Here is a 21,651-nt window from a genome sequence, read left to right as displayed (position 1 = left end):
TAAGTTGCTCTTGGCATCTCCTACCGTAGAGGAGTTGCCGACCCAAACTTCCCGAATTCAATAAATGTGATAAAGAATTCTGAATTTTGGCTCTGCTAATCCGATACTGCAGTTATAAATAAAACCAGAAGCTGGCCTCTGCTCTGCGGAGGCTCCTAGCTCCTGTGGAAGCAGGTTCGGCTGCTGTGTGCCTATCAGCAGTGGGAGACTGAGGATGCCATTAAATGGAAAAATTGGGAGAGCCCAAACCTAAGCAATGCCAAAAAGATGCTTAAAACAGCACTTTGTGTGAGTTCTTTCTAATTCAGGATATTAACCCATTTGTCCACATTCACATTAAATATGCTCCCAATTCATGGTTTGACCTATAGTTCAATTTATCATATGTTTTCATGCACTCACGTTTTCAACATTAAGCAAACAAAGCAGGAATTAAAAAAAATTTACACTCAAGGTGACGGAAATGGCCTTAAAGCACATAGGGACAAAAATTATTAACACATTAACATCGACTGGCTCCAGCATTAACTAGGACAATCTGGAAGGTGGTCTTTTTCTCCTTGTTTATGCTTTTTTATTCTTTCTAGATTTTCTAGAAGATGATAAATTAGTTTTATAATGAGAAAACACAAACAAATAGCCACCCCAAACCCAACGGCAGGGACAAGAGTAATTAGAGCTGGTGCTAACGGTCTGCTGTCACCAGGTAGCAGTAAGCACAGGGGAAAGGTGGTCCCCCGGGATTTAGAAACAGCTCCTACTGTTTGATGAAACATAACGTAAAAGAAATTTCAGAAAGTCCAGTGCATCACTCCCAACGCATATCCTGACATACCCTAAGCCAAAAGGAAGAAATTACTTGGCACGTGGGGGAAAATGGCGTGGAAGAGACTCTGACACCCTGAGAAGAGGGTAAATCTGTTTGAGCTCTGGCCATGGAACTCTACAAAGGAAGAAAAGAGGGAGAAAAATTTTCATATCAGATAACCAGGGAGGAGACCAGACTCACTGGAGTCAGTGTAACCATGGCAGCCGTGGGCTGTTAGAGATTCCAACAGTGATGGGATTGGAACAACTGTGTAGGGTATGAAAGGCTCTGCCTGCTATGGTACAGAAAAACCTGCACATGGAGACCACAGTTGGCCCCGCGGGTCACCTGTTAAGTGTTAGGGTGGAGCAGGGTGGGGTCACAGGTGTGGCATCCTTGGCGGATGAGAACTATGTGCTTTTTATATGCTCAAAATGCCTTCACAGGTTCACATACAGACTTTCTAGAATTTCAATGACACCAACTTAAGTCACCTATGGTTAGAGCCAGACACTGTAAATGACCCTTAAAACACCCCCACTGCCCCCTACCCACCCCACACAGAGCCACATCCATGACATACACATGCACGCACACAAACACACACATACACACGTACAGGGACAGTGCGAAAGTGTGGCTCAGGAGAGTTAGTTTTACTGCCCTACTTAATTCCCATCTATTCATTGATATAGACATTTTCTCAATCATATGCAAATGCAGCTTTAAGCCACCCTCAAACCAATCACACTGCCATCCCCAAGACATTCCTTTATGGAAATTTTGGTGTCTCCCTTGGGCTTTTGTTTTGCCTGCAGGAGGGTGTCAAACGTTTTCAACTCTTATTTAGTTGTGTCTACCAAGGAGAAGAAAGCATGGTTTCCTGCCTGTTTAATCATGCCAGCTCGTACCATCAATCTGGTAGACAAGAGTGACCTTCACCGGGCGTTGGTAATTGCCAGCTACCAAGTCTCACGTGATTCATTCCATTCCCCTTCTCTACCATAATCTTTTTTCCTTAACGAAAACACACTCTACTAATAAAATATGCAAGCGTTTTGCTGTATACACTGTGGGAACCCTACTCCATTTTGCATGTGAATATATTCAGATTAATCACTCCTGAAAATGTCATTTTCACCCAGAACAATTCCTACTCTCAATTTTTTCTTCTCCGGAAATTTTCATAAACTCTAAGTGGCACTTTTCAAATGGTTTGCTATTCACATCTAAAGCTTTCCGCAGCACTAACCTACTCGGTCGGATCCTGTAGCTGAGCAACTTTGGGGTAACGCTGAAAACTTTCTCATTGCTTAGGGGTGTCTAGGAACTGATTTTGTTTTTTCTCTACAGCCACAGCGAACCTCAGAGATAATCCTCCAGCTGTCGTTTGGGTGAACAGGGTTAAGCGTTCTCTCCCAGAACACCGCTGAGCTCATCTGGGCAATCAAGCTCTCTCCAGCTGTCTTTGGGAATCTTGAAGTTCCAGGAAGAATAGAAAGAGATTGTCAGACAAATGGGTAGTCGGGACCACCGAGAGTCATGACGGCAGCAGAGATGTCACCACCATGGCACCCATGCGAGACAAGGCACCAGGACCTTCCCATGACCTCCAGGATATGGTGCCTCCAAGGGTCAGGGTTAAGGTCCTTCTTTCTTCTCCCAATCTGATTTTTTAATAATTCCTAATCAGACAACTCTTTTAACAGGGCTCAGAATGCCAACCTTCACCTGTTTATGGATCCAGTTTCAAAATGTGTGATTTGAATCCCCCAAACAAGAATCGGAGCCACTGTACAGAGATGAGGAATAACGACGTCAAAGGTAAGCAGAGATGTCCGAGTCTCCTGCACTCTGTGCCTGAAGCTCAGTGAAGTACCTAACTCTTCCAAAGTTTCCAATATCTAAATGAAATCATTTTTGCCAACGCCTCTCTGATGTTGACATGTCACTGGAACCTTCCTGTGTCTCAGAACAGTCTCATTTCCCAAGAGGTTAAGGTCTTTTCCCTCTCAAGTTCTTGGAGACAAGGGCAGCACCCGGACAGGAGGAATCCACAGGCATCTTACATGTGTCAACAACTCTGCTGCTTACTAGCTAGAGCCCACTGCCTTCTCCCCATCCCACCTTCTGCCTCAGCTCGTTTAATCTAGTCTCTGGGCTATTGCAGTGGTTCTTGTGGGGTCTCTGTGCTTCCAACACAGTAATTCTCAGGCAGTTGTTTTGTTCCCAAGGGCATCTGGCAATACCTGGAGACATTTTTGGTTGTCCAGACTGGTTGGGTACTACTCGATAGAAGCCAGGGATGCTGCTAAACATCCTACAAAGCACAAGCCAGCCCCCGACAAAGAATTATGCAGCTCAACGGTCAATAGTGCTGAGATTGAAAACCTGCTCTAGCCATACCCATCTCTAATCTGTCCTCTGCACACACACAAGAGATACAAAACACAATTCCAATCAGGTCCATGCTTGAAATCCTCCAGTGCCTTCCAACTGCCCTTGGGTTAAAGTCTAAACTCTCCAGCAATTTGGGTGAGGCCCATCATAATCTGGTCCTTCCCTAACTTTCTGCCTCACCTTTCATTCTTCCCCGACCCCTCTTCCCTGGAAGCCACACAAGCATCCAATGCAAGTTGATTAGACCACCCACAACTCCCTCTGCCTGTCAGTCTCATCCATTCATTCCTGTGCCCCCAACTTTATGCCATATACTCTGATAAGACTGAAAGGGAACAAGAGGCTCTCCAGGCAGCTTGAGGCACTAATACCTCGTGAGGCACACAGAAAAGTCAGCATGCAACCCAATCAGCAGAGGTAGAACCTACTCTTCACCTCTGTGATCCCACTGCTGTCTCCCCAACAGGCTGTGAGTCTCCAGGGAAAAGAGAGTATCTTCATCTTCATAGGGCCACAGCAACTTTCACAGCTAAGTATCGTCTACTTAGTTGTATACCACATCTTTGCCAGAGCTGTTGTATTAAGGAAGGAGTGAAATTCTAATTTCTTCAATTTGGCTCTTGCCCAGACATAAAAAGTTGCAATATCAAAATACAAGGGTGAAACTAAATTCATCACACTGCATCTGCCCATCCCCCAAAGTGGAGACATCTCTGTTGAAAGCTGTATTCTCTGCCTCTCTTCTCTTCATATGTCAGAGACATATAGATCTATTAAATAATCTATTTATCCCTATAGAATGTTTAAATCCCATTACCTGATACTCAAAGACAAGACACATGAAGCAGAATTTGACTCTAAAATAGTAACTGAGATATAAGGGTATCAAGAACGTAGCTATGTTGACTGTGGGAATCATAACTTTGAATTTCACGGTACCTAAGAAGATTGTGCTCTCTTTTCTAGACTGGGAAGTTCTTTCTATATACAGGGCATTTAACAATACTGTCCTTTCTACTTCTCTTCCTTTTAAATTGATTCTATATCCTGCAAGTTGCTATGATTTGCCTGAGTTTCAAAACCCACAAAGATGTTCCATAAGGGGACAGTTCTCCCAGAAAAGAGAATTTTATTAGATAGTTATAGAGCTATTTTGGACATTTAAACAGAGAAACCTATCAGTTTGACTTTACAGCTGGTGAAAGAATTAAAGATCCATATTTTAAATAACTGGAAAAGTTGAAAATGTAGCTCATGGATTCCTATCATATATTATGGAAATTTTAATTTTTATTGCAGTCAATTATAATGCATAAGTCTCTTGTCCACACAGCTGTCATGTTAATGACAAGGTTAGTATTTAGAAATGGAACCTCATTATAGAAAATGGAGCAAAACAGAAGTTTCTATTAATTGAATGCAATGAAGGGTCCGGGGAAAGCTTGTCCAGGGAAAGCTTGCCCAGGCTCCCCTTCACATCTAGGGTGCTCACAAGGCATCAGTGGCCTGGCTTCCATGTTCCCTATGGTAACTGGTCTTCCGAGCTTTATTCCCATCTAGGCTTCCATCTCTGCAGACAAGGCAAAGTCACAATCCCAGGCTTGGGTTATCTATTTTCCCCTCCTCTTCTCCATTAGCCATATCCTCCCCTTCATTCAAACTTGGGTTAATTCTGACCTCCAGAAAAAATGATTTCCACTCAAACCAGCTTCCAGACATATGGGAGGATGCCCAGAAAATCACTAGTGATCAGAAACAAAAGCTGCTCTCATTGCACTTTGAGGAACATATGAAAACAGAGAAGGTGCTGAAAAATGTAGACAAGCAACATGGACCCAGGGACCCCTGGGCTAAGAAATTTAATTTAGCATGGAGCTTACGGAGTTGGTTGTTGAGACAGAGCATAAAGGCGATTATAACAAGATCGTTCTCGTTATCATCATCCTGTGGCTGAGCTGGGGATAAAGGTGTCTCCTGAGACCCCATCCTTCGTATCGTGCACATTTTCCTTCCACCCATAAAATTTATGGCATCCCATTGCCCAGTCATCCTTCCAACCATTAAAGTTTCTTTTCAGGGAAAGATCTACTAAAACCCCTTATGCTTCAGTGTGAATCAGCTGCTGCGAACTCTCCCAAGGATATGTGCATCCCAAGCCATATCTTATTATGGGCTGAAGAGTTTTCCCCTATGGAAGGGATTCTTGACTTAAAGCTGCAGGTAAAGGTGATCTCTCGGGGACACAGTGACCCGCCTTCTTGAAACTGCCCAGTATCCAGATTTTAAATGATGAAACTAAAATCACATAAATTTAAGGAAAGCATGTTGCGTTTGGGTTCAAGGTTCCAATAATTGTATTTTATGTGAATTTTTAAAAATTTACTTTGAAATTAAGGAGACTGATATTTGCCTCACCAGGTATATGCGGTAGGCAGTGTGGTAAGATTCTTCCCTGAAGGAAAGCCCTTAAAAGCAAAAAAAGAAGCCTAGAAGCACACATATTATAGCCTTTACAAATATAACAACTTTGGGGCTGAAATGGACCGTATATATTTTAGTTTGTATCAAAACTGTCAGACAAGGCCCTGTGGAAAAGGGAATTCTTATTAAGGGACACAGAAATAGTGAGGCAGAAAGGGGATGACCAGTGTAGAGATATTTGTGGAGAATTCGTTACAACCACTAATTTAATTGTGATTATAGTCAAAAACATCACCATCTAATAGAATTTTCTGTAATGATGGGAATGTTCTTGGTCTGAGCTGTCCAAGATGGTAGCCATTAGCCACATGTGGCTGTTGAGCATTGGAAATCTAGCTAATGTGGCTGAGGAGCTGAATTTTTAATTTTAATTAACTTAAAATTAATTTTAAATAGCTACACATGGCTAATGGCTACCATATTGGATAGTATGGGTCTAACACCACTACTGCTTTAACTTGTAATTTTAGGAACGCTCTGTACCAGTGAACTCTCTCCAGGAGAAACTGATAGAACTCTCAATATAATGCAGTCTTCCAGCTCTGAAGAGTTTATTTACTAAAAACACAGTTTATGACTCACTCTGACCTCCACCCCAACCCATTACCCAAGGTACCCAGGGTTGGTGCCTCCCTCATTCCCCCAGGGTAAGCCTGCAATGCCAGGCTCTGGAAGGAAGTGTACTTACCCTCACCCAGTGGAAGTTCCTCTTCCTGCTCGCTGGGGGACGGCCGCAGGGGCTGCAGGGGCTCCATGTTAATGATGAGCTGTTTGTTCAAGGAGTGGGAACTGCGGCTCTGAGTAATGTTGGTTCTGAAAACAGACACAAGCCGGAGGGAACTGGTTTCAACTGGGAACGCCGGCCCTTCCATCTCAGTTGGCTACCCAAGCTGGGAACTGCCCCTAGACTCACACAGTGCATTAGGCCAGTGGTAAAGATGACATAGCACTTAAGACACACAGCCCTTGTTATCCTTAAGGTCTTGATACGTGGTATAATGTCCATGTGTTCTAATGCAACACAGTGAAAGAAAACGTATTTCTCCACATGTCATCAGACTTGGACATGCTATGTGACAAGACAAGGCATTGAGAAAAGACGTGGGCAACAAAGATACACAAGAGGCAGGTATCACTGAACTACATATGCAGAAAAGTGAATGAAGGGCATGGCTCAAAGTAATTTAACAACCACCAAACAAACACAAAAACAAAAAAACTCTTCCAGGCAGATGTCACAGGCTTTCCATAGCCATGAGCTGGATGTCCAACATTTAATATCGATGCTTAATATTCCCATTCAAATTCACACCCCACTCACGAACCACACACAGAACCCAGCTCCAGTTTCTCCTTTTGAAAGGAGCACACGTATGTCAGTAGCTCAATGGGCAGTAGATGGCAAGGAAAGGTGTCTCGTCAAGGCTACTGGCTGATAGCCAGGAAGCCCATTTACACTGTCTGCCCTGACCGACAGGGACGTGGGGTACCTCTGGTGGGTGTTTCAGCACCCTTCCCATCCCCATGTCTCCTGTCAAAACCCAAACCAACCCATCCTTCAAAGATGATGTCAAATGTCTCCTTCTTCTTGAAGCCCTCCTGGATTGCCTTCACGACGAACTCTCTCTCCCCCTTCCTTCTCACACTACTGTCCCTTCTTTCACAACCCGTCACATTTGTCACCTCTATCGCCCTGTAATTATTGGGGTACTAATCAGCCCCACCTTGATAAAGCAACTTAAGGCAGAGACTGACCTATCCATTCTCATGTGCCTTATAGCACCTCCCTTGGCATCTTGTTAAGGGGTGTTCAGTTTGAAACTGAAGTAAACTTGGCATTAAGTTGCCATTTCAGACTGTCACAGGTGTTCTCCAGGCCAGTTGACGGGACTGCCTTACAGCCCAGGCATTTCTGTTGGGCATAGGAGCTGGACAGGGAAGAAGCTGTTAGCATCTAGAGTTAAAAGCCACCCCCCCCACCACCACCTGCCACTGACTGGAAAGGAAATTTATAAGGACTTGCTTAACCATGGAGTTCTTTTCTTCGTTATTTCATTCTACAACCATTTATTTTGCAGCTGGTATGTATGTATTGTTCTGGCAAATCATGGTCCTCACCTTAAATAACTTACTCTCTAGAACCATGACTTTCAAACTTTTTTGACCAAGACTCACATTAGAAACTACATTTGGTATCATATCTCTGTACACACACACACACACACACACACACACACACACCCGCAAGAGCACACACAGCTAAAGAGAATGTTTCACGCAACAATAGTAACTCTTGCTATGTGTGAGCCACTATGTTTTACTTTCTATTCTATTTAATGTCATTTAAAGTGCTGGTCTTGACCATTATTTTCACTTCATGACTCATTAATGTGCTACAGCCACAGCTGGAAAAGCACACATCTCATGGAAGAAACTGACGGACGGCCGAGGTCCCAGGGGAGCACCAGAGAGGGGCATGTGATCCTGCTGTGAGTGAGGGGAGAGCCAGGAAAGACCTCCCTGGGAAGGTGATGTCAGCGGTAAGTCCTGGCAGGGGTGGTGGGTTTACAGGGAAAGAAGTGGAGGTGGGGATTCCTTGCAGGGGGAAGAAAGGAAGGAAGGAATAACAAGGGGGGATTAAAATTCACCATGAGCAATGACTTCTTTTATTGTGAAGGGTTCTCATTTTTTTGAGCTTTTCATGGGATTTCCATTAGCCCTGTGGCCTTCATGACTGTGATCCCAGTTCTGCAAAGCACATGTTGCCATGTCTGTGTGGACTATGTCGTTTTCTGACCTCTGAAAAGCTCATCTTCCATTCTTGTACAAACCAGCTCTGAATCACCCATCTCTGACCATCCATGCCAGCTGACCTGGCAGCAGTTCCCCTCCTCCAGAAATTACTACTTATATCACAACAGGGAGGGACCCTTAGCGAGTCTTTATGGAGGCTCTTTTGCTCCCTGTCAGGTGAGGGTCCGGGCTGTGTTCCCCCGCTCTCAGAGTCCAGGCACCAGCCGACTCAGCCAAAATGCCTGACCTGCTTTGCAGCCCACTCACGTGCACTCCTGGCATAGAACAGTTTCTGAGTGAAACTGCCTTTAAGGATTCTACTGAGTAGAAAGGTTTCCTTCGGCAACTGCAGGTATATTCTAAGACTGGCTTCAAGAAATGGTGGCATAAAATCGAGCAACAAATACGAGGCTAGTGGAGTTACTGCAACCACTCCTTGGAATGAAAGGAAGTGCTGCTGGCCTGTGAGTAAAAACTCCATCTGAAGAGACTTCAATGTGAACATGTCTGTCAGGTTCTAGCTTCCCATTTTTGGATGAGAGATAATAATAATAATATCACCACCTCACATTTTTACGGTACTTTATAATTTTAATACCCTTTATTTTAACGGCCATAACAAAACCTAGAAGTCAGGGAAAGATATAAGAATCTCATTCTATAGATGAATAAACCGATGATCCGAGAAGTTAAGTGACTTACGCAAGACCGAGCAACACAGCCAAGGTTAGACCCATTCATGACTCCTAGGTGGGTGCTCATTTCAGGTACAAGTGCTGTTTCTGGGTATCCCTTGGTGGTGGCTCTATGCCCAGGAGGCTTAAAGAGCCGACCCTGAACTCTCAGAGCTACAGCCCTCCGCCTCACTGGGCCTTGGAATGGGCAGGTGATTCTCACCAAGTAGCCAGCTGATAGGGTTTCACTTGGGGACCCTGCCATCAGCAAAGTTCAATGAGCTAACATGAGAGTGAGCTTCTTCCCTTTTTGCAAAAAAGAAAAACCCCATGACAGTGTTCTTAGCCTGTGTGTGTTTCTCTGTGTCACACACATCTCAGCAGGAGTAGGAGTCCATGAACTGGCTATTCTTTGACGAGGAGAATCTCGAGTGAGAGGAAAGATAACTGAAGTCTTAGCATCACCATTCTGGCCTAGCAGGCCTCTCTGAGCACTGCCAGATAAAGAGAGCTCATTGCTATACTCTCACTTTTGACAGCCACATCAAAGAAGTCAAAACAATTCGAAAATACAATAATTGTGTAAGAGAAACATTTCCTACCATGCAACCAGCTACTGGGAAGGAACAAGAAGTTGCTACTGAAAGTGGCAAACATCACTGTGGCTCTCACCACAGTGCTGCCTCTTGGGAGGGCGAGGTCCCCAGGGCAGCACCACGGACAGATCTCAAGTCTCAGAAAATTACACAAGTGAAGCTGTCATCTCACACGCCTAGCGCATACATTCATTCAGCAAATATCTACTGACCTCCTACTATAGCCAAGCACTGTGTTAACAGTTACTGATGGGTAAGATGGAGATAACCAAGATAGGCACAAGCTCTGTCCTCCCAGAGCTTACTCTGTATTACTACTTTAAACAGATTCTTCCTTGTAATGTCAGAGATTTGAGAGATACTGCCAAAGAACTGAGGACCAGAGAGGCATCCAGAGGATGTGAACTCAATAGGCTTTCACAAACAGGTAAAAGCAGGTAGTGGAAGAGCAAGAAAGAACATGTGAACCGGTGTCGAAAGGGCCTATAGAGCCTTGTTTGCAGTAATATCCTGGGAGATTTTAGAAAATTCCAGAAAAGAAAAACTATAAATTGATGGATGCTTCATTTCCCACCCGCTCTGGTGGTTCAGTCCACTCCAGGAAAAGCTTTTCACTAGGGCCAGTCTGCTCCCTTCAACCCCTCCCCCAGCAGTTATCTAGAGCCTGGCTATTCAAGGTGCAAACCATGAACTAGCCACATGGCCATCATCTGGGAGAGCACTAGAAATGCCAGATTCATGAATCAGGATCTGATTTTAACAGGATCCCCAGGTGATCCCTGTTCAAGCTACAGTTTGAGAAGCCTTGACCTAGGAAGCCTTAATTCCCATAAATTGTGCAGACATAAATTTAAAAGAGAAGTATTTAAAAAAATTCTTCTCTGACCTCATTAACCATCATCCATCGATGGTAACTATGGGCTTTTGGAAAGCTCTGCATATTTGGAATATGTCTCTCTGAAAGTATACTGGTTTTTTTTTTTTTTTTTTTTTTGGCGGTACATGGCCCTCTCACTGTTGTGGCCTCTCCCGTTGTGGAGCACAGGCTCCAGACACGCAGGCCCAGCGGCCATGGCTCATGGGCCCAGCCGCTCCGTGGCATGTGGGATCCTCCTGGACCGGGGCACGAACCCGTGTCCCCTGCATCGGCAGGCGGACTCTCAACCACTGCGCCACCAGGGAAGCCCCCTGAAAGTATATTGTTAAAAACATTTTCCTACTTTGTGTTTGTGCCATCAAGGGGACTCCCCAGAATCGAGTATTTCTTTTTATTTTAAGATCAAACACTCAAGCTTCAAGCTGGAAGAATAAAACCAAGCTGAGCCCCTGGGGTAGGTCTGCCCCCCAGCTTCTAGGAGAATGCAGAGGCTTTCAGGGTGGCAGATGCAACAGAGAAAAGAGGATATAGGACTCAGGAGCAGGACGCTGGAGTTCTAGGCTTAGTTCTGCCACCAAAATATTTATGACCTCAGATAAATCATTTAACTTCTCTGAGACTCAAGTTCCCTTATCTGTAAAATAGAATCATTAAACTGAGTGATCCCTGAGGTCATTCTAGACCAAAGATTCTGGAAACATTTAAATGATATGTTCAATTCTTTCTTCTTTCTTGTTTCTGCTGCACTAAGTAACCACAATTTGAGGCAGAGGAGGGGTTATAAAAAGACTATTAAAAAATGACTATTGTCATCAACAGGTAGTAAAAGCTCTAAGACTTTCACAGGTATTGCACCAAGGTGTCCCAGCCAAGGCGATCCAAATTCCCTGGCCCACAGTTTTCTCCTGCTTCTCAAAGCAGACTTGTATGTGACAGCTTTCCACTGGGTCACCCAAAGCCGGGGATGAATTATTCTCTGTCATCTGCACAAGATTCCATGCTGCCTGAAGTCCCGCTCCACCGTCTGGATGCCCACACTGGCTGGCTTAGCTACACTTCTGAGAGACCATGGCCTCCTCCTGCCTGACAGCCCCCAAGGACAAGGTGAGAGGTACCCTGTTCACTGGGTCACCTTGGAGATAGAGGAGACTGGGCATATCTGAGCATAGGAAGACTCCAAGTTCAAAGATGGGGAAGGAAGGACCGGGGCCCACCACTGTGTGGGAACTTCCTAAAGAATATATTTTATGATGATCTTGCCTTCAGAAGGGGGAACATCAGGATAAGAATGTTCTGCTTTAGATATTTAGCATGTTTGAAGTTTAAGATGTACAATGTAAACTGTGGTGGGAAGAAGTACAACGTGATCAAGAGAACATTTAATTCCTAAGAATTACACATATTGCCATGTTAATGTAGAAGCGTACCCTTGACCCACTAATGACTAAGTTCGTCATTCCTCTAAGTGGCTTCTGGGACTAAAGGGTCCAATGAGAGATGAGTACACCACCCCCTCGTGTGAAATCGCCTAGAAGGAGTTGGGCCAATGGGAACTGGCCACGTCTGATGAACAGAGGCCGGAAGAGGGAGCAGTTCTGAGGACACGACAATGGACTCAGCCAGGAGATAACCCAGCCACCCGTGCCTCACACACTTCCTGCTTGTTCACGTGACCCTCCAGGCTGAATCAGGGCAGTGACTCCACACACAGCAAGTAACTCAGAATGGAGCCCAGCCAAATCTGTCTGAGCGAGATACGGGGGATGGTGAGAGTGCCATCAGGGCACTGGATCAGGGCCTGAAAACGGCACAGGGCCAGGCAGCTGGTGTCCTTACTCTCCTTGTTAGAGTGGATTTGGTGAAGCCAGCTTTTCAATCCTTCTGTCCACCCCAGAAATCTCCCGGTGCCCTGGGGACCACCCCCACTCACCTGTGCACCTCGGGAGGCTCCCTCTGGATTTTGGAGCTTGCTTCCACCACCTCTTTGGCAACTTTGCCGCTGCAAAAGATAGAGACACAGTGTCCGTGCACAGACAGCCAGAGTGGAGGGGGAGGGGTGCGCACACTTTTTTTTGTTCTTTGTTTTACCTCCCAGTGGTCTGCCCCAGCTCTAGGAATCCGTGCCTTCTCCTCCTCTACGAGGGAACATTACTATAGAGTTTAAGGGGTCCTGTGGGCATAAGAAATGAGTGGAGTGGAAAGGGAGGACCCAAACGGGTACAGGCCAAAGTGCACTGATTTATAAGTACCATACTCCAAGGCAAATGGCTGCCCCAACCCAGCCCCATCATCGAAATGGAAGCGTGGGTACCCACCTATATCGAAATCTGCTTCCTTTAAAAAATATCTTGCTGCTTGACACAGTTTTGATCTGACTGGATTTTGCATACCTGTAGGAGAAAGCAGAGAAGAGGTGGCAGTGACACTGGAAAGTCCAAGCAGAACATGCCATACAGTGTGGTAATCGGATATTTTGACCACCAAGAAAGAAATACATTTTACTGTATGACTCAGCGCACGCGCGCGCGCACACGCACACACACACACACACACACACACACACACACACACACCTGAAAGAAAAGTTACTTTCACCATGAGTATTGCAATCTGATTTTTTCTATGCGATCTTTTCTCCTTTTATATGCTGCTGATGACCCACACATTTGGTCTCGTAATCTATTACTGGGTCACGACCTGCAAAAAGGACCAGGTAATATTGATGATCAGAGGAATTCTTTCCCAGTTTCTGCTTGAGCGATATGGAGAGGGTAGGCTGGGTCACAGGGCATCATTAAATTCCTTGCTGGACGGACCTTCTTGCCTGTACCTGTACCAGCGCTGAAGCAGAAAACAGCTTCCTGGTGATGCAGGTCACTCACCGTGTCACCCAGAACCCACCTATTGTGTATTTTCTATGAGATGGCACCAGGGGCCCATGTCACCATGGAAACGGTCACTGGCTTCTGAGTATTAAGAAGGGTTAAGGGCTTCCCTGGTGGCACAGTGGTTGAGAGTCCGCCTGCCGATGCAGGGGACACGGGTTCGTGCCCCAGTCTGGGAAGATCCCACATGCCGCGTCACTTACTGTGATGGTATATAAACCAGAAAAAGTGCTGACTATCTTGTTCCATTTTCTCCCAAGGAACACATGCTCACCCAGGATTAGGTAGATCAGTGGGGTCAGGCAATCTCATTGTTGAGAGAGCCCTGAACAAAAGGCTCCATAAACCCAGTTTCATAAGCCCAGGGCCAGAAGGGAGAAAAAGGGTTAGGGATGGAAAAGTACTAGGCAGTGAGTCAGAGTGGGAAAAAAGTATCTTCCACTTTCTCCCCTCCTTCCCAATAAGGAGTCCTTGGCAGAGGCACCTGAATGCTTCAGGTAAAGAGACCTAGGAATGAAGGCATGAGGCTAGTAGTGCAAACACGTGAAGAGCATGACCAGCCAGAAGAGCCTGAGTCCTAGACTGTAACTCCCCTTGGAGACTGCGATGAACTGGCTGGGCCTCAAGTCTGGTGTGAGGAGGGCAGATTTCCCCCTTGAAGCTTGCCAAGTAAAGCCTTTGCAATAGCCTATACTTGGGCATGAAAAAACAAATCACAGATTGGTTTTTAACCAAAACCTTATCTCCTCAAACACATAAAGCAGTAGGAATATGGGTAACTTAAAAACAAAACAAAAGCTAAACTAATATATTCAATAAAATGAAATTCTCTACAACAATTAAAATTGAACTATAACTGCATGTATAAAAACAGATTTCTAGGACATAATTTTTGAGAGTAAAAACAAATTGTACAAATATGGACAGTATGATGTCATATGTGTAAATTCAAAATTATAAAACACACATATTTAATGAAGGGAGGGAGGGAGACAAAGAGGGAAGAGATATGGGAACATATGTATATGTATAACTGATTCACTCTGTTATAAAGCAGAAACTAACACACCATTGTAAAGCAATTATACCCCAATAAAGATGTTAAAAAAAAAAAAAGAACCCTGCTGGGACTTCCCTGGTGGTCCAGTGGTTAGGACTCCGCGCTTCCACTGCATGGGGTGTGGGTTTGATCCCTGGTCAGGGAACTAGATTCCCGTATGCTGTGCCGCATGGCCAAAAAGAACCCGTGTTGGTCGATGACTAAGAAATACAAGGAACAGAGGCCCAGCCAAGCACTGATTCAGCACCTCTGAGCCCTTCCCGTAAATAAGAACAAAACAAAAAAACTCTGAAAAAAAATCTAGAACGTGGACTGCCCAGAAGCTGCGCACAGGGCACTTAATTCCTGTGCTAAGCTCAGGAAGACACAGACTTTGCATTTGTGGAATGTAAGGCCCAGAGGGCCTAGATATTCATCTAGAAACCCCCATAAATTAGTGAACAGATGTAAATTACATGCTGTGGTGCACGTATGAAGGAAAAGATGCAATGAAAGTGTTGGGGCGAAAGTGGTACCGATCTGGTCTGGGGGCCACAGAAGGTGCCCTGAGGAAGGGACCTTTGAGCTGAGATCCAGGCGAGGGAAGGTGTTAACAGGGCGGGTGGTGGCAGTGTTCTAGGCAGAAAGCCCAGCAGGCAAAAGCTCTGAGCCTGAGCACTGGAGAACTAAGAAGATGATCTGACATGCATTTCCTGTTATTGTTATTATGGTTGTTTTACACACATTGGCTCACACGTTTTCCCCCCTAATGTAGCAGGACTTGACCTTGTTAAAGATTTGGTCTTTGTCGTCAGAACAATGGAAAGCCACAGAAACACTCTTGCAAACTGCCTGAACCCACAGAGAAGGGCCCTAGCTACAAAGGATAAATCTAGAGAGCAAGTTGGGCAGGGGAAGGGCACAAGCCCAGGGAAGGGGATTCCTGTCAAGGCAGGGCCCAGAGAAGACAATGTGGGAGCCCTAAGGACGAGCAGAGCACATGAAATCCACACCCCGGAGGGGGTCTGGACACCTCGGACAGACTGCTAGCCAAAGCCAGGTTATAGACCATACCCAGTCAAGAGGAGAAAATGGCCCAGCAAGCCTGGCTAATGTGGGGCAGCATCCACTGTGCCTCGTCCTCTGAGGATGTGCCTGCTCTGGGCCTGTCTGCTCCCCCCACCTCCAACCTTAGCCCTAGAGAGCCATGGGCCTGACACATTTTCCGTCACCGGATGCCTCTCCCCATCTTCTCAGCAGGGTTGTTGCTCCCACGTACTCAGAGATGGAGGGTGGAGAAACATTCTAAAGCAGCTTCTGCTTTTTTTATTGTTTTGCTGTTATTGTTCTAGGTTCCTAAGGATCCTCGGGGCAAGGAAGTCTGCTAAAAAGATTACTAAGAGTCTTTTTGTTTGTTTGTTTTTGTCTTTCTTATTTTTTTCTTATTAGTCATCCATTTTATACACATCAGTATATACATGTCAATCCCAATCATCCAATTCATCACACCGAAAGAGTCTTAATTACAGTTTTTGAAATTCAGACTCAACTCTGTGCCCATTTTATGGAAGATGCCAGAAGCTCAAAGGGGTGTGGACAGCAAAGCAATTCCGGTGACAGGGGGCTCTTCTGGGGAGCAGTGGGCGGCTCTATCTCTCACAGGTTCAGCCTCAGCTCCTGCCCTTCCAAGTCCCGTGTGGAGGCCACTGTCTTCTCCTTATACCCAGAACAGCCCCTTGGCGGGTGGCCTCAGTGCTCCACTGCATCCACACAAACCCAGAGTGCCTCAAGAAAAACAGGTCAGAAGGCACTTTGTGCAGAGAAAGTGAATAGCTGTCTGCTCAGGATGAGAGGACTGATAAAAGCGTTGGCTTCTTCCTGGCAGCTGAGTGCCCTTGATGATTATTTGCATGATTTCGTTTGCTCATAGACACTCTACCGAGAGCATTACCACCAAACCCACACCCTCCCAAATGTCCAGGAAGACGCCCGATAATGTTTGGGCTGAGATATTTAATGGAATTTTAACAGGGGAATTTATTCTGAGAGCTTGAACCCCACAAACCCCCTGGGAATTGAGAAACAGACAGTAGGATGGAAGGAAGTGCATGGGGGCAAGAGAAAGGTGGCTGGCTCACAGGACATGCACCTAGCCATCCTTCCAAACCTGGCTGTGCATCGGCTGCCCCTGGAGTAGGGGTTAAGAACACCAGCTCTCAGGTTGCATCACTACAGATTCTCATAAAGCAGGTCTGGAGAGGGGTCTGGGAGTTTGTATTTTTATCAAACACTCCAAGGTCATTCCAAGGCAGCCTACTTGCACTGGAGAAACTGAGTCCCCATATTCTCCTTGAATGACCCCCAGGTGGCATTCTACCTGAAGAAACAAGGGGCCAGGTTCTTCCCTGCTTTTGATCCTGTGACCTTGGTCAAGTCATGTTGCTTCTCTGAGCCTTAGTTTCTCTATAAATTTTTTAAAGGGTAAGGGTATTATGATACCTAATTCATAGTGTTCTGAGGAGAGTTAAATGAGATTAAATGATTTGAAAACACTTAGAGTACTACCTGCTCATTATATAATACTTTCCCTCCCTCTCTCCCTTTCACCCACCCCCATTATCGCTCTCCAGACCTCTGTATTGCCTTCTCACGATTGAGCTACCAAAGCCAATCCTCTAAGCCACGACCAATCCCGGGAACCGTGTCAAACACTCTGAAGGCCAATAAAAGAGCCTTTAAACTCTAGCTCTAGCTGACCTGTTCCAGCTCTCTGTTCCCAGGCTCTCCCATCAACGAGCCCAGAACAAAAGTCTTCCTCCCAACCAAGGCAATCAAGGCACAACCTAGTGAAAACAGCAATTCTCTCTCCTCCGACCTTCTTCCAGGCCTGCCCTCTCCCCCATTCCACCTCCAACTCCCCATCAAACTTCCAGCACAGAAGCATTGACTATTCTCAAACATCTGACCTCACAGAAAAATCCAGTCCCCAGTTGACCAGCACATGACTTGGCAACACCTGTGTATTCACACGGTGGCTTCATCACTGCTTTCCTTTCTGCTGTCACAGCTCTCCACCACCCCCACCCCAGAACTGCCAGGGCAGAGCCACTGTACCCAGAGACCACTGTACCCTTCCATGGCACTAGGGAGTTGTGCCCACTCCTGACGCTGAAGGTGTGTTTTAAATGGGGTAATGTATGTGAGGTGTGCACACATGCGGACAGTGCCTGGAACCGGCAAAGTGTTCTCTGAGTGTCAGTATCATCCGATGCACACACAGCACAGCTCTGCAGGAACACGCCTCCACTCACCCCTGCCTCTAGCTTCTCTCCTCTGGTACCTGCTACTACAGGGGCTGGGGGTGGAGGTCAGCACACTGGGTGGTGCTCTAAAGGCCGCCTCTAGAACTAACAATACAACTTCCCTTTTTTCCATGGTTCACAGCTTCTGGAGTAATCAGAGCAATAACAACATATGTTATTATTGAGCCTCTCCTAGGGGCCATTCACCATCCAAAGCATCTTAAATACACTAATTCATTTCATCCTCACAGCTCTCTCCTAGGAGGAAGCAATCCACATTTTTACATGAGGAAATTGAGATAGAGAATGGTGAAGTCACTTAACAATGGTCACATCATAGAAGCTGGAGGAACCAGGCTGCAAACTCAGGCTTGTCTGTATTTTAAAATAATGCTTTAGCCATGCAGGTTCTTAGACTTCAGAAAGCATCAGGATCACCTGGCAGGCTTTTGAAAACACAAGGTTCTGATTCAGTAAGTCTGGGCTGGAGCCCAAGAATCTGCCTTTCTAACAAGTTCCCAGGGGATGCTGAAGCTGGTCCAGGGACCCTAACTTTGTGAATCACTGGATTAGAGCATTGAACCCTAGGCTGCAGGTTCACACTTCCTGGGAAAGGTGTATTACTACCAACATCTAGTCCCCTCATCCCAGATTCTGAATTTTTAAAATAACAGCTTTATTGAAATATAATTCACATAACATAAAGTTCACCCTTTTAGATTTTATGTTTCAGTGGTTTTCAGTATAATGCACGAAGTTAAAAATTCATCAAAAAAACATTTTCATCACCCCAAAAGGAAGCCCCCTGTACCCGTTGGCAGTCCCTTCCTTCTTCCACTCCTTATCTCCTCTACTCCTTAGCATCATGTTTTCAAGTTTCATCTATGTTGTAGCAGGAATCAGTAGGCACTTCCTTCCTTTTATGGCTGAATAATATTCCATTGTATGGATATACCACTTTCCTTTATCCTTTTATCAGTTGATGGGCATTTGGTCTAGCTATTATGAAGAATGCTGCTATGAACACTCGTGTACACATTTTTGTGAGGACCCAGATTCCAATTTAATTGGGTCAGGGGTAGGGTCCACGTTAGTATTGTTTAAAAGCTCCCCCAGGTGATTCTAACATGCAGTCAGGCTGAGAACCTCTGGTTTAGAACCTTATTACTCAAGTGTGGTCCATGGGCCTGCAGCTCAGCATCACTGGGGAGCTTATTAGAAATATGGACTCTTGGGCCCCACCCAGACCTACTGAACCAGAATCCACATTCTAACAGCATCTCCGGGTAATTCATGTGCTCACTAAAGTGTGAGAGGTGTCAGTTTAGGGGGATACCCTGGGTCCTTGACAACCAAGTATAATACTGTTCCTTTGACAAAATGTACACTAATTCCAGATAAGGAATTTATCAGGGACTGCCTTTATGTCCTGCACACAATTCCATACAAAGTTGGGAACAGAGAGTTTCATTTGAGCCTCCATTGTGTCCTCAGTGCCTAGCACTGACATGGCATAAAGCTAGTGTGAGATAAAGATTCATCAAATGGAAGCACCAGGGAGCCACTGAACCCTTCAGGGAATCCAGTGTGCTTTCAGGGAATCAGCGCCCAGAAATGGCATGTTCCAGTGCTCATTTTAGGTGGTAGCACCTAAAAACACACAGCACAGAGGAAGCTCTGAGATGGTGACTAAGTCTGTGTTGGGGATCCTCTGGGGGTTGGAGCAGGAGGGAGAATCAGAGTTTCTGCTTCTGGGCTCTGTTCCCAGGCAGCAAATCTCAGAGTCAGGGCTTTCAAACCAGATCAGTGGCCCCGGGCCAGCTGACAACTAGCACCATAGTCATATGTTAAAAAGCACACTAGGGAATTCTTGGCCACTGGGCCTCCCTGTTGTCATGGCAGGCGAAGTGAAAAGGAGGGAGCAAACCACCCCCAACCCAGAAAACAAGATCAGGGCCCTTGCTCTGCCACCCGAAACCATGAAGGCACAGTGCCGGTCAGCTGGAAGCAGGACCAAAACCACTGCCTGGGAAAGGGACGGAGCAGGAGAGGAAGCAGGAGCCCACTCCTGAGCTTCACAGGATCAGAGCCCTTCAGAAGTGACTGGGCTCAGCAACCAACTGGCACTCAGAAGACTTTCACCGTTAGTGGAGGGGGTAGTTGTCGGAGTCATAGCAGCAGCTACCACTTATTGATGGTCAGTGTGCCTGGCAGAACTAAACACTGCAGGGCAGGGACTGCCAATCACATTTTACAGATGAAAAGTAAATACGAGGCTCGAAGTGTCCAGTGTTTTGTTCCAGGCCACACAGCTAGTAAGCGACAGAGTCAAGATTCAAACCCAAGCCTGTTGGCTTCTAAAGCCCACAGTCCTTAACACTAGGCCACAGTGATGCAAGCAAACCACGCCTGAGTCCCAGTTCCCTCCATTCTACGTATGAGAAGGCTGAGGTCAGCCACTGGTCCAAGGTCACACAGCTGGGTCAGGACGAGCTATATCTTTCCTCTTTCCTAAGGAACAGGGATGGTTATGGGACAGTGGAAGAACACAAGGTTTGGGCAAAACTCAGATCAGTACAAATATTAGTGATTAGAAGTCCTAATGGGAGAGATGGGGTAGCCTGTCCCAACCAAAGCAGAGGTGTTGATGCAAGGACTCGGCCAACTCTATAGGGTGCCATCTGTTGCTCACAGCTACACTCCCTGGGTTCTGAAGCATCTACAGATGACTGGAAGTGGTTTCTTTGATGTGCCTAGTTGGCCCATTCAATGACAGAATTATCAGACCACTTTGTTAGCTGCCAGATAATGAGTGTATCCCCAAATGTCCAAAACGGATTCCTTCGATTGTGGGGTTTTTTCCCCTTCTTCCCCCTCTTTTCAATTCTGTTTTCACCTTTACTTGACTCCATATACCAACTGACTTGCTCACACGTGATAAAACAATATGTGTGCAAAAAAAAAAAACTACTCAATGCCCTAAGTAACTAGACAGTGGTGATGAATGCATAGCTTTGTGAATTATACTAAAAACCACTGAATGTATACTTTAAAGGGTTAATTTTATGGTATATGAGTATTATCTAAATTTTTTTTTTTGCGGTACACGGGCCTCTCACTGTTGTGGCCTCTCCCGTTGCAGAGCACAGGCTCCGGACGCGCAGGCTCAGCGGCCATGGCTCACGGGCCAGACGCTCCACGGCATGTGGGATCTTCCCAGACAGGGGCACGAACCCTTGTCCCCTGCATCGGCAGGCGGACTCTCAACCACTGCACCACCAGGGAAGCCCTATCTAAATTTTTAAAATGATTAAAAACAAAAACAAAAAAATGTGCAGGCTCCAAGTAAAGACTAAGAGCACCAGACTGCCCGCCTTTCCTGTTCTGCACTCTCATGTGGATGGAGAGGTCTAGGCATGCTGATTTTTCAGAGGCCATCAGGTGTTCTTTGTGTACCAGTTCTCAAACACTGCAGGGGACTCACAGATGCCTTGAGGTCTCATTGATACGTATCATCCTTCCAAGAAGCACAGCATTTTGTGAATCATCTCATGCTCCTGACAGGATTTGCCCAGGATGTAGGGGTTTCCTGGGACACCAGAAACTCATTCTAAACCTGGGAAAGTCCCGGGCAAACTCACACAACTGGTCACCCAACCTCCTGGGGAGCAGTGAGGAATGAGTGAAGGGTCTCCAGTCCCCAATCCCAGCTCTGGTCCCCAACTACAACACAGCTTCTCTATTTTTATCTTTTTTACATATTAGGCTTTGCCTACACTTTCTGTTTAAGGGAAAG

General features: G+C 45.8%; 1 protein-coding gene across 2 annotated transcripts in view; it reads right to left on the bottom strand.

Annotated features, from left to right (window-relative positions):
• FRMD3 (FERM domain containing 3) overlaps positions 1-21,651 on the bottom strand; it is a 319,910-nt gene that overhangs the window by 53,814 nt on the left and 244,445 nt on the right. For both annotated transcript variants that reach the window (XM_007467447.1, XM_007467446.1), the window contains exons 11-13: positions 12,945-13,019; positions 12,560-12,628; positions 6,378-6,502 (exon numbers count right to left, since the gene is read on the bottom strand). In XM_007467447.1, coding sequence (XP_007467509.1) covers positions 6,378-6,502; positions 12,560-12,628; positions 12,945-13,019 — 269 coding nt within the window. The remainder of the gene's footprint in view (positions 1-6,377; positions 6,503-12,559; positions 12,629-12,944; positions 13,020-21,651) is intronic.

This window comes from Lipotes vexillifer, unplaced genomic scaffold (assembly GCF_000442215.2).
Source record: "Lipotes vexillifer unplaced genomic scaffold, Lipotes_vexillifer_v1.1 scaffold917, whole genome shotgun sequence".
Lineage (NCBI taxonomy): Eukaryota > Metazoa > Chordata > Mammalia > Artiodactyla > Lipotidae > Lipotes > Lipotes vexillifer.
Note: the sequence above shows the minus strand (reverse complement) of the source record. Positions and strands in the feature narration are given on the sequence as shown.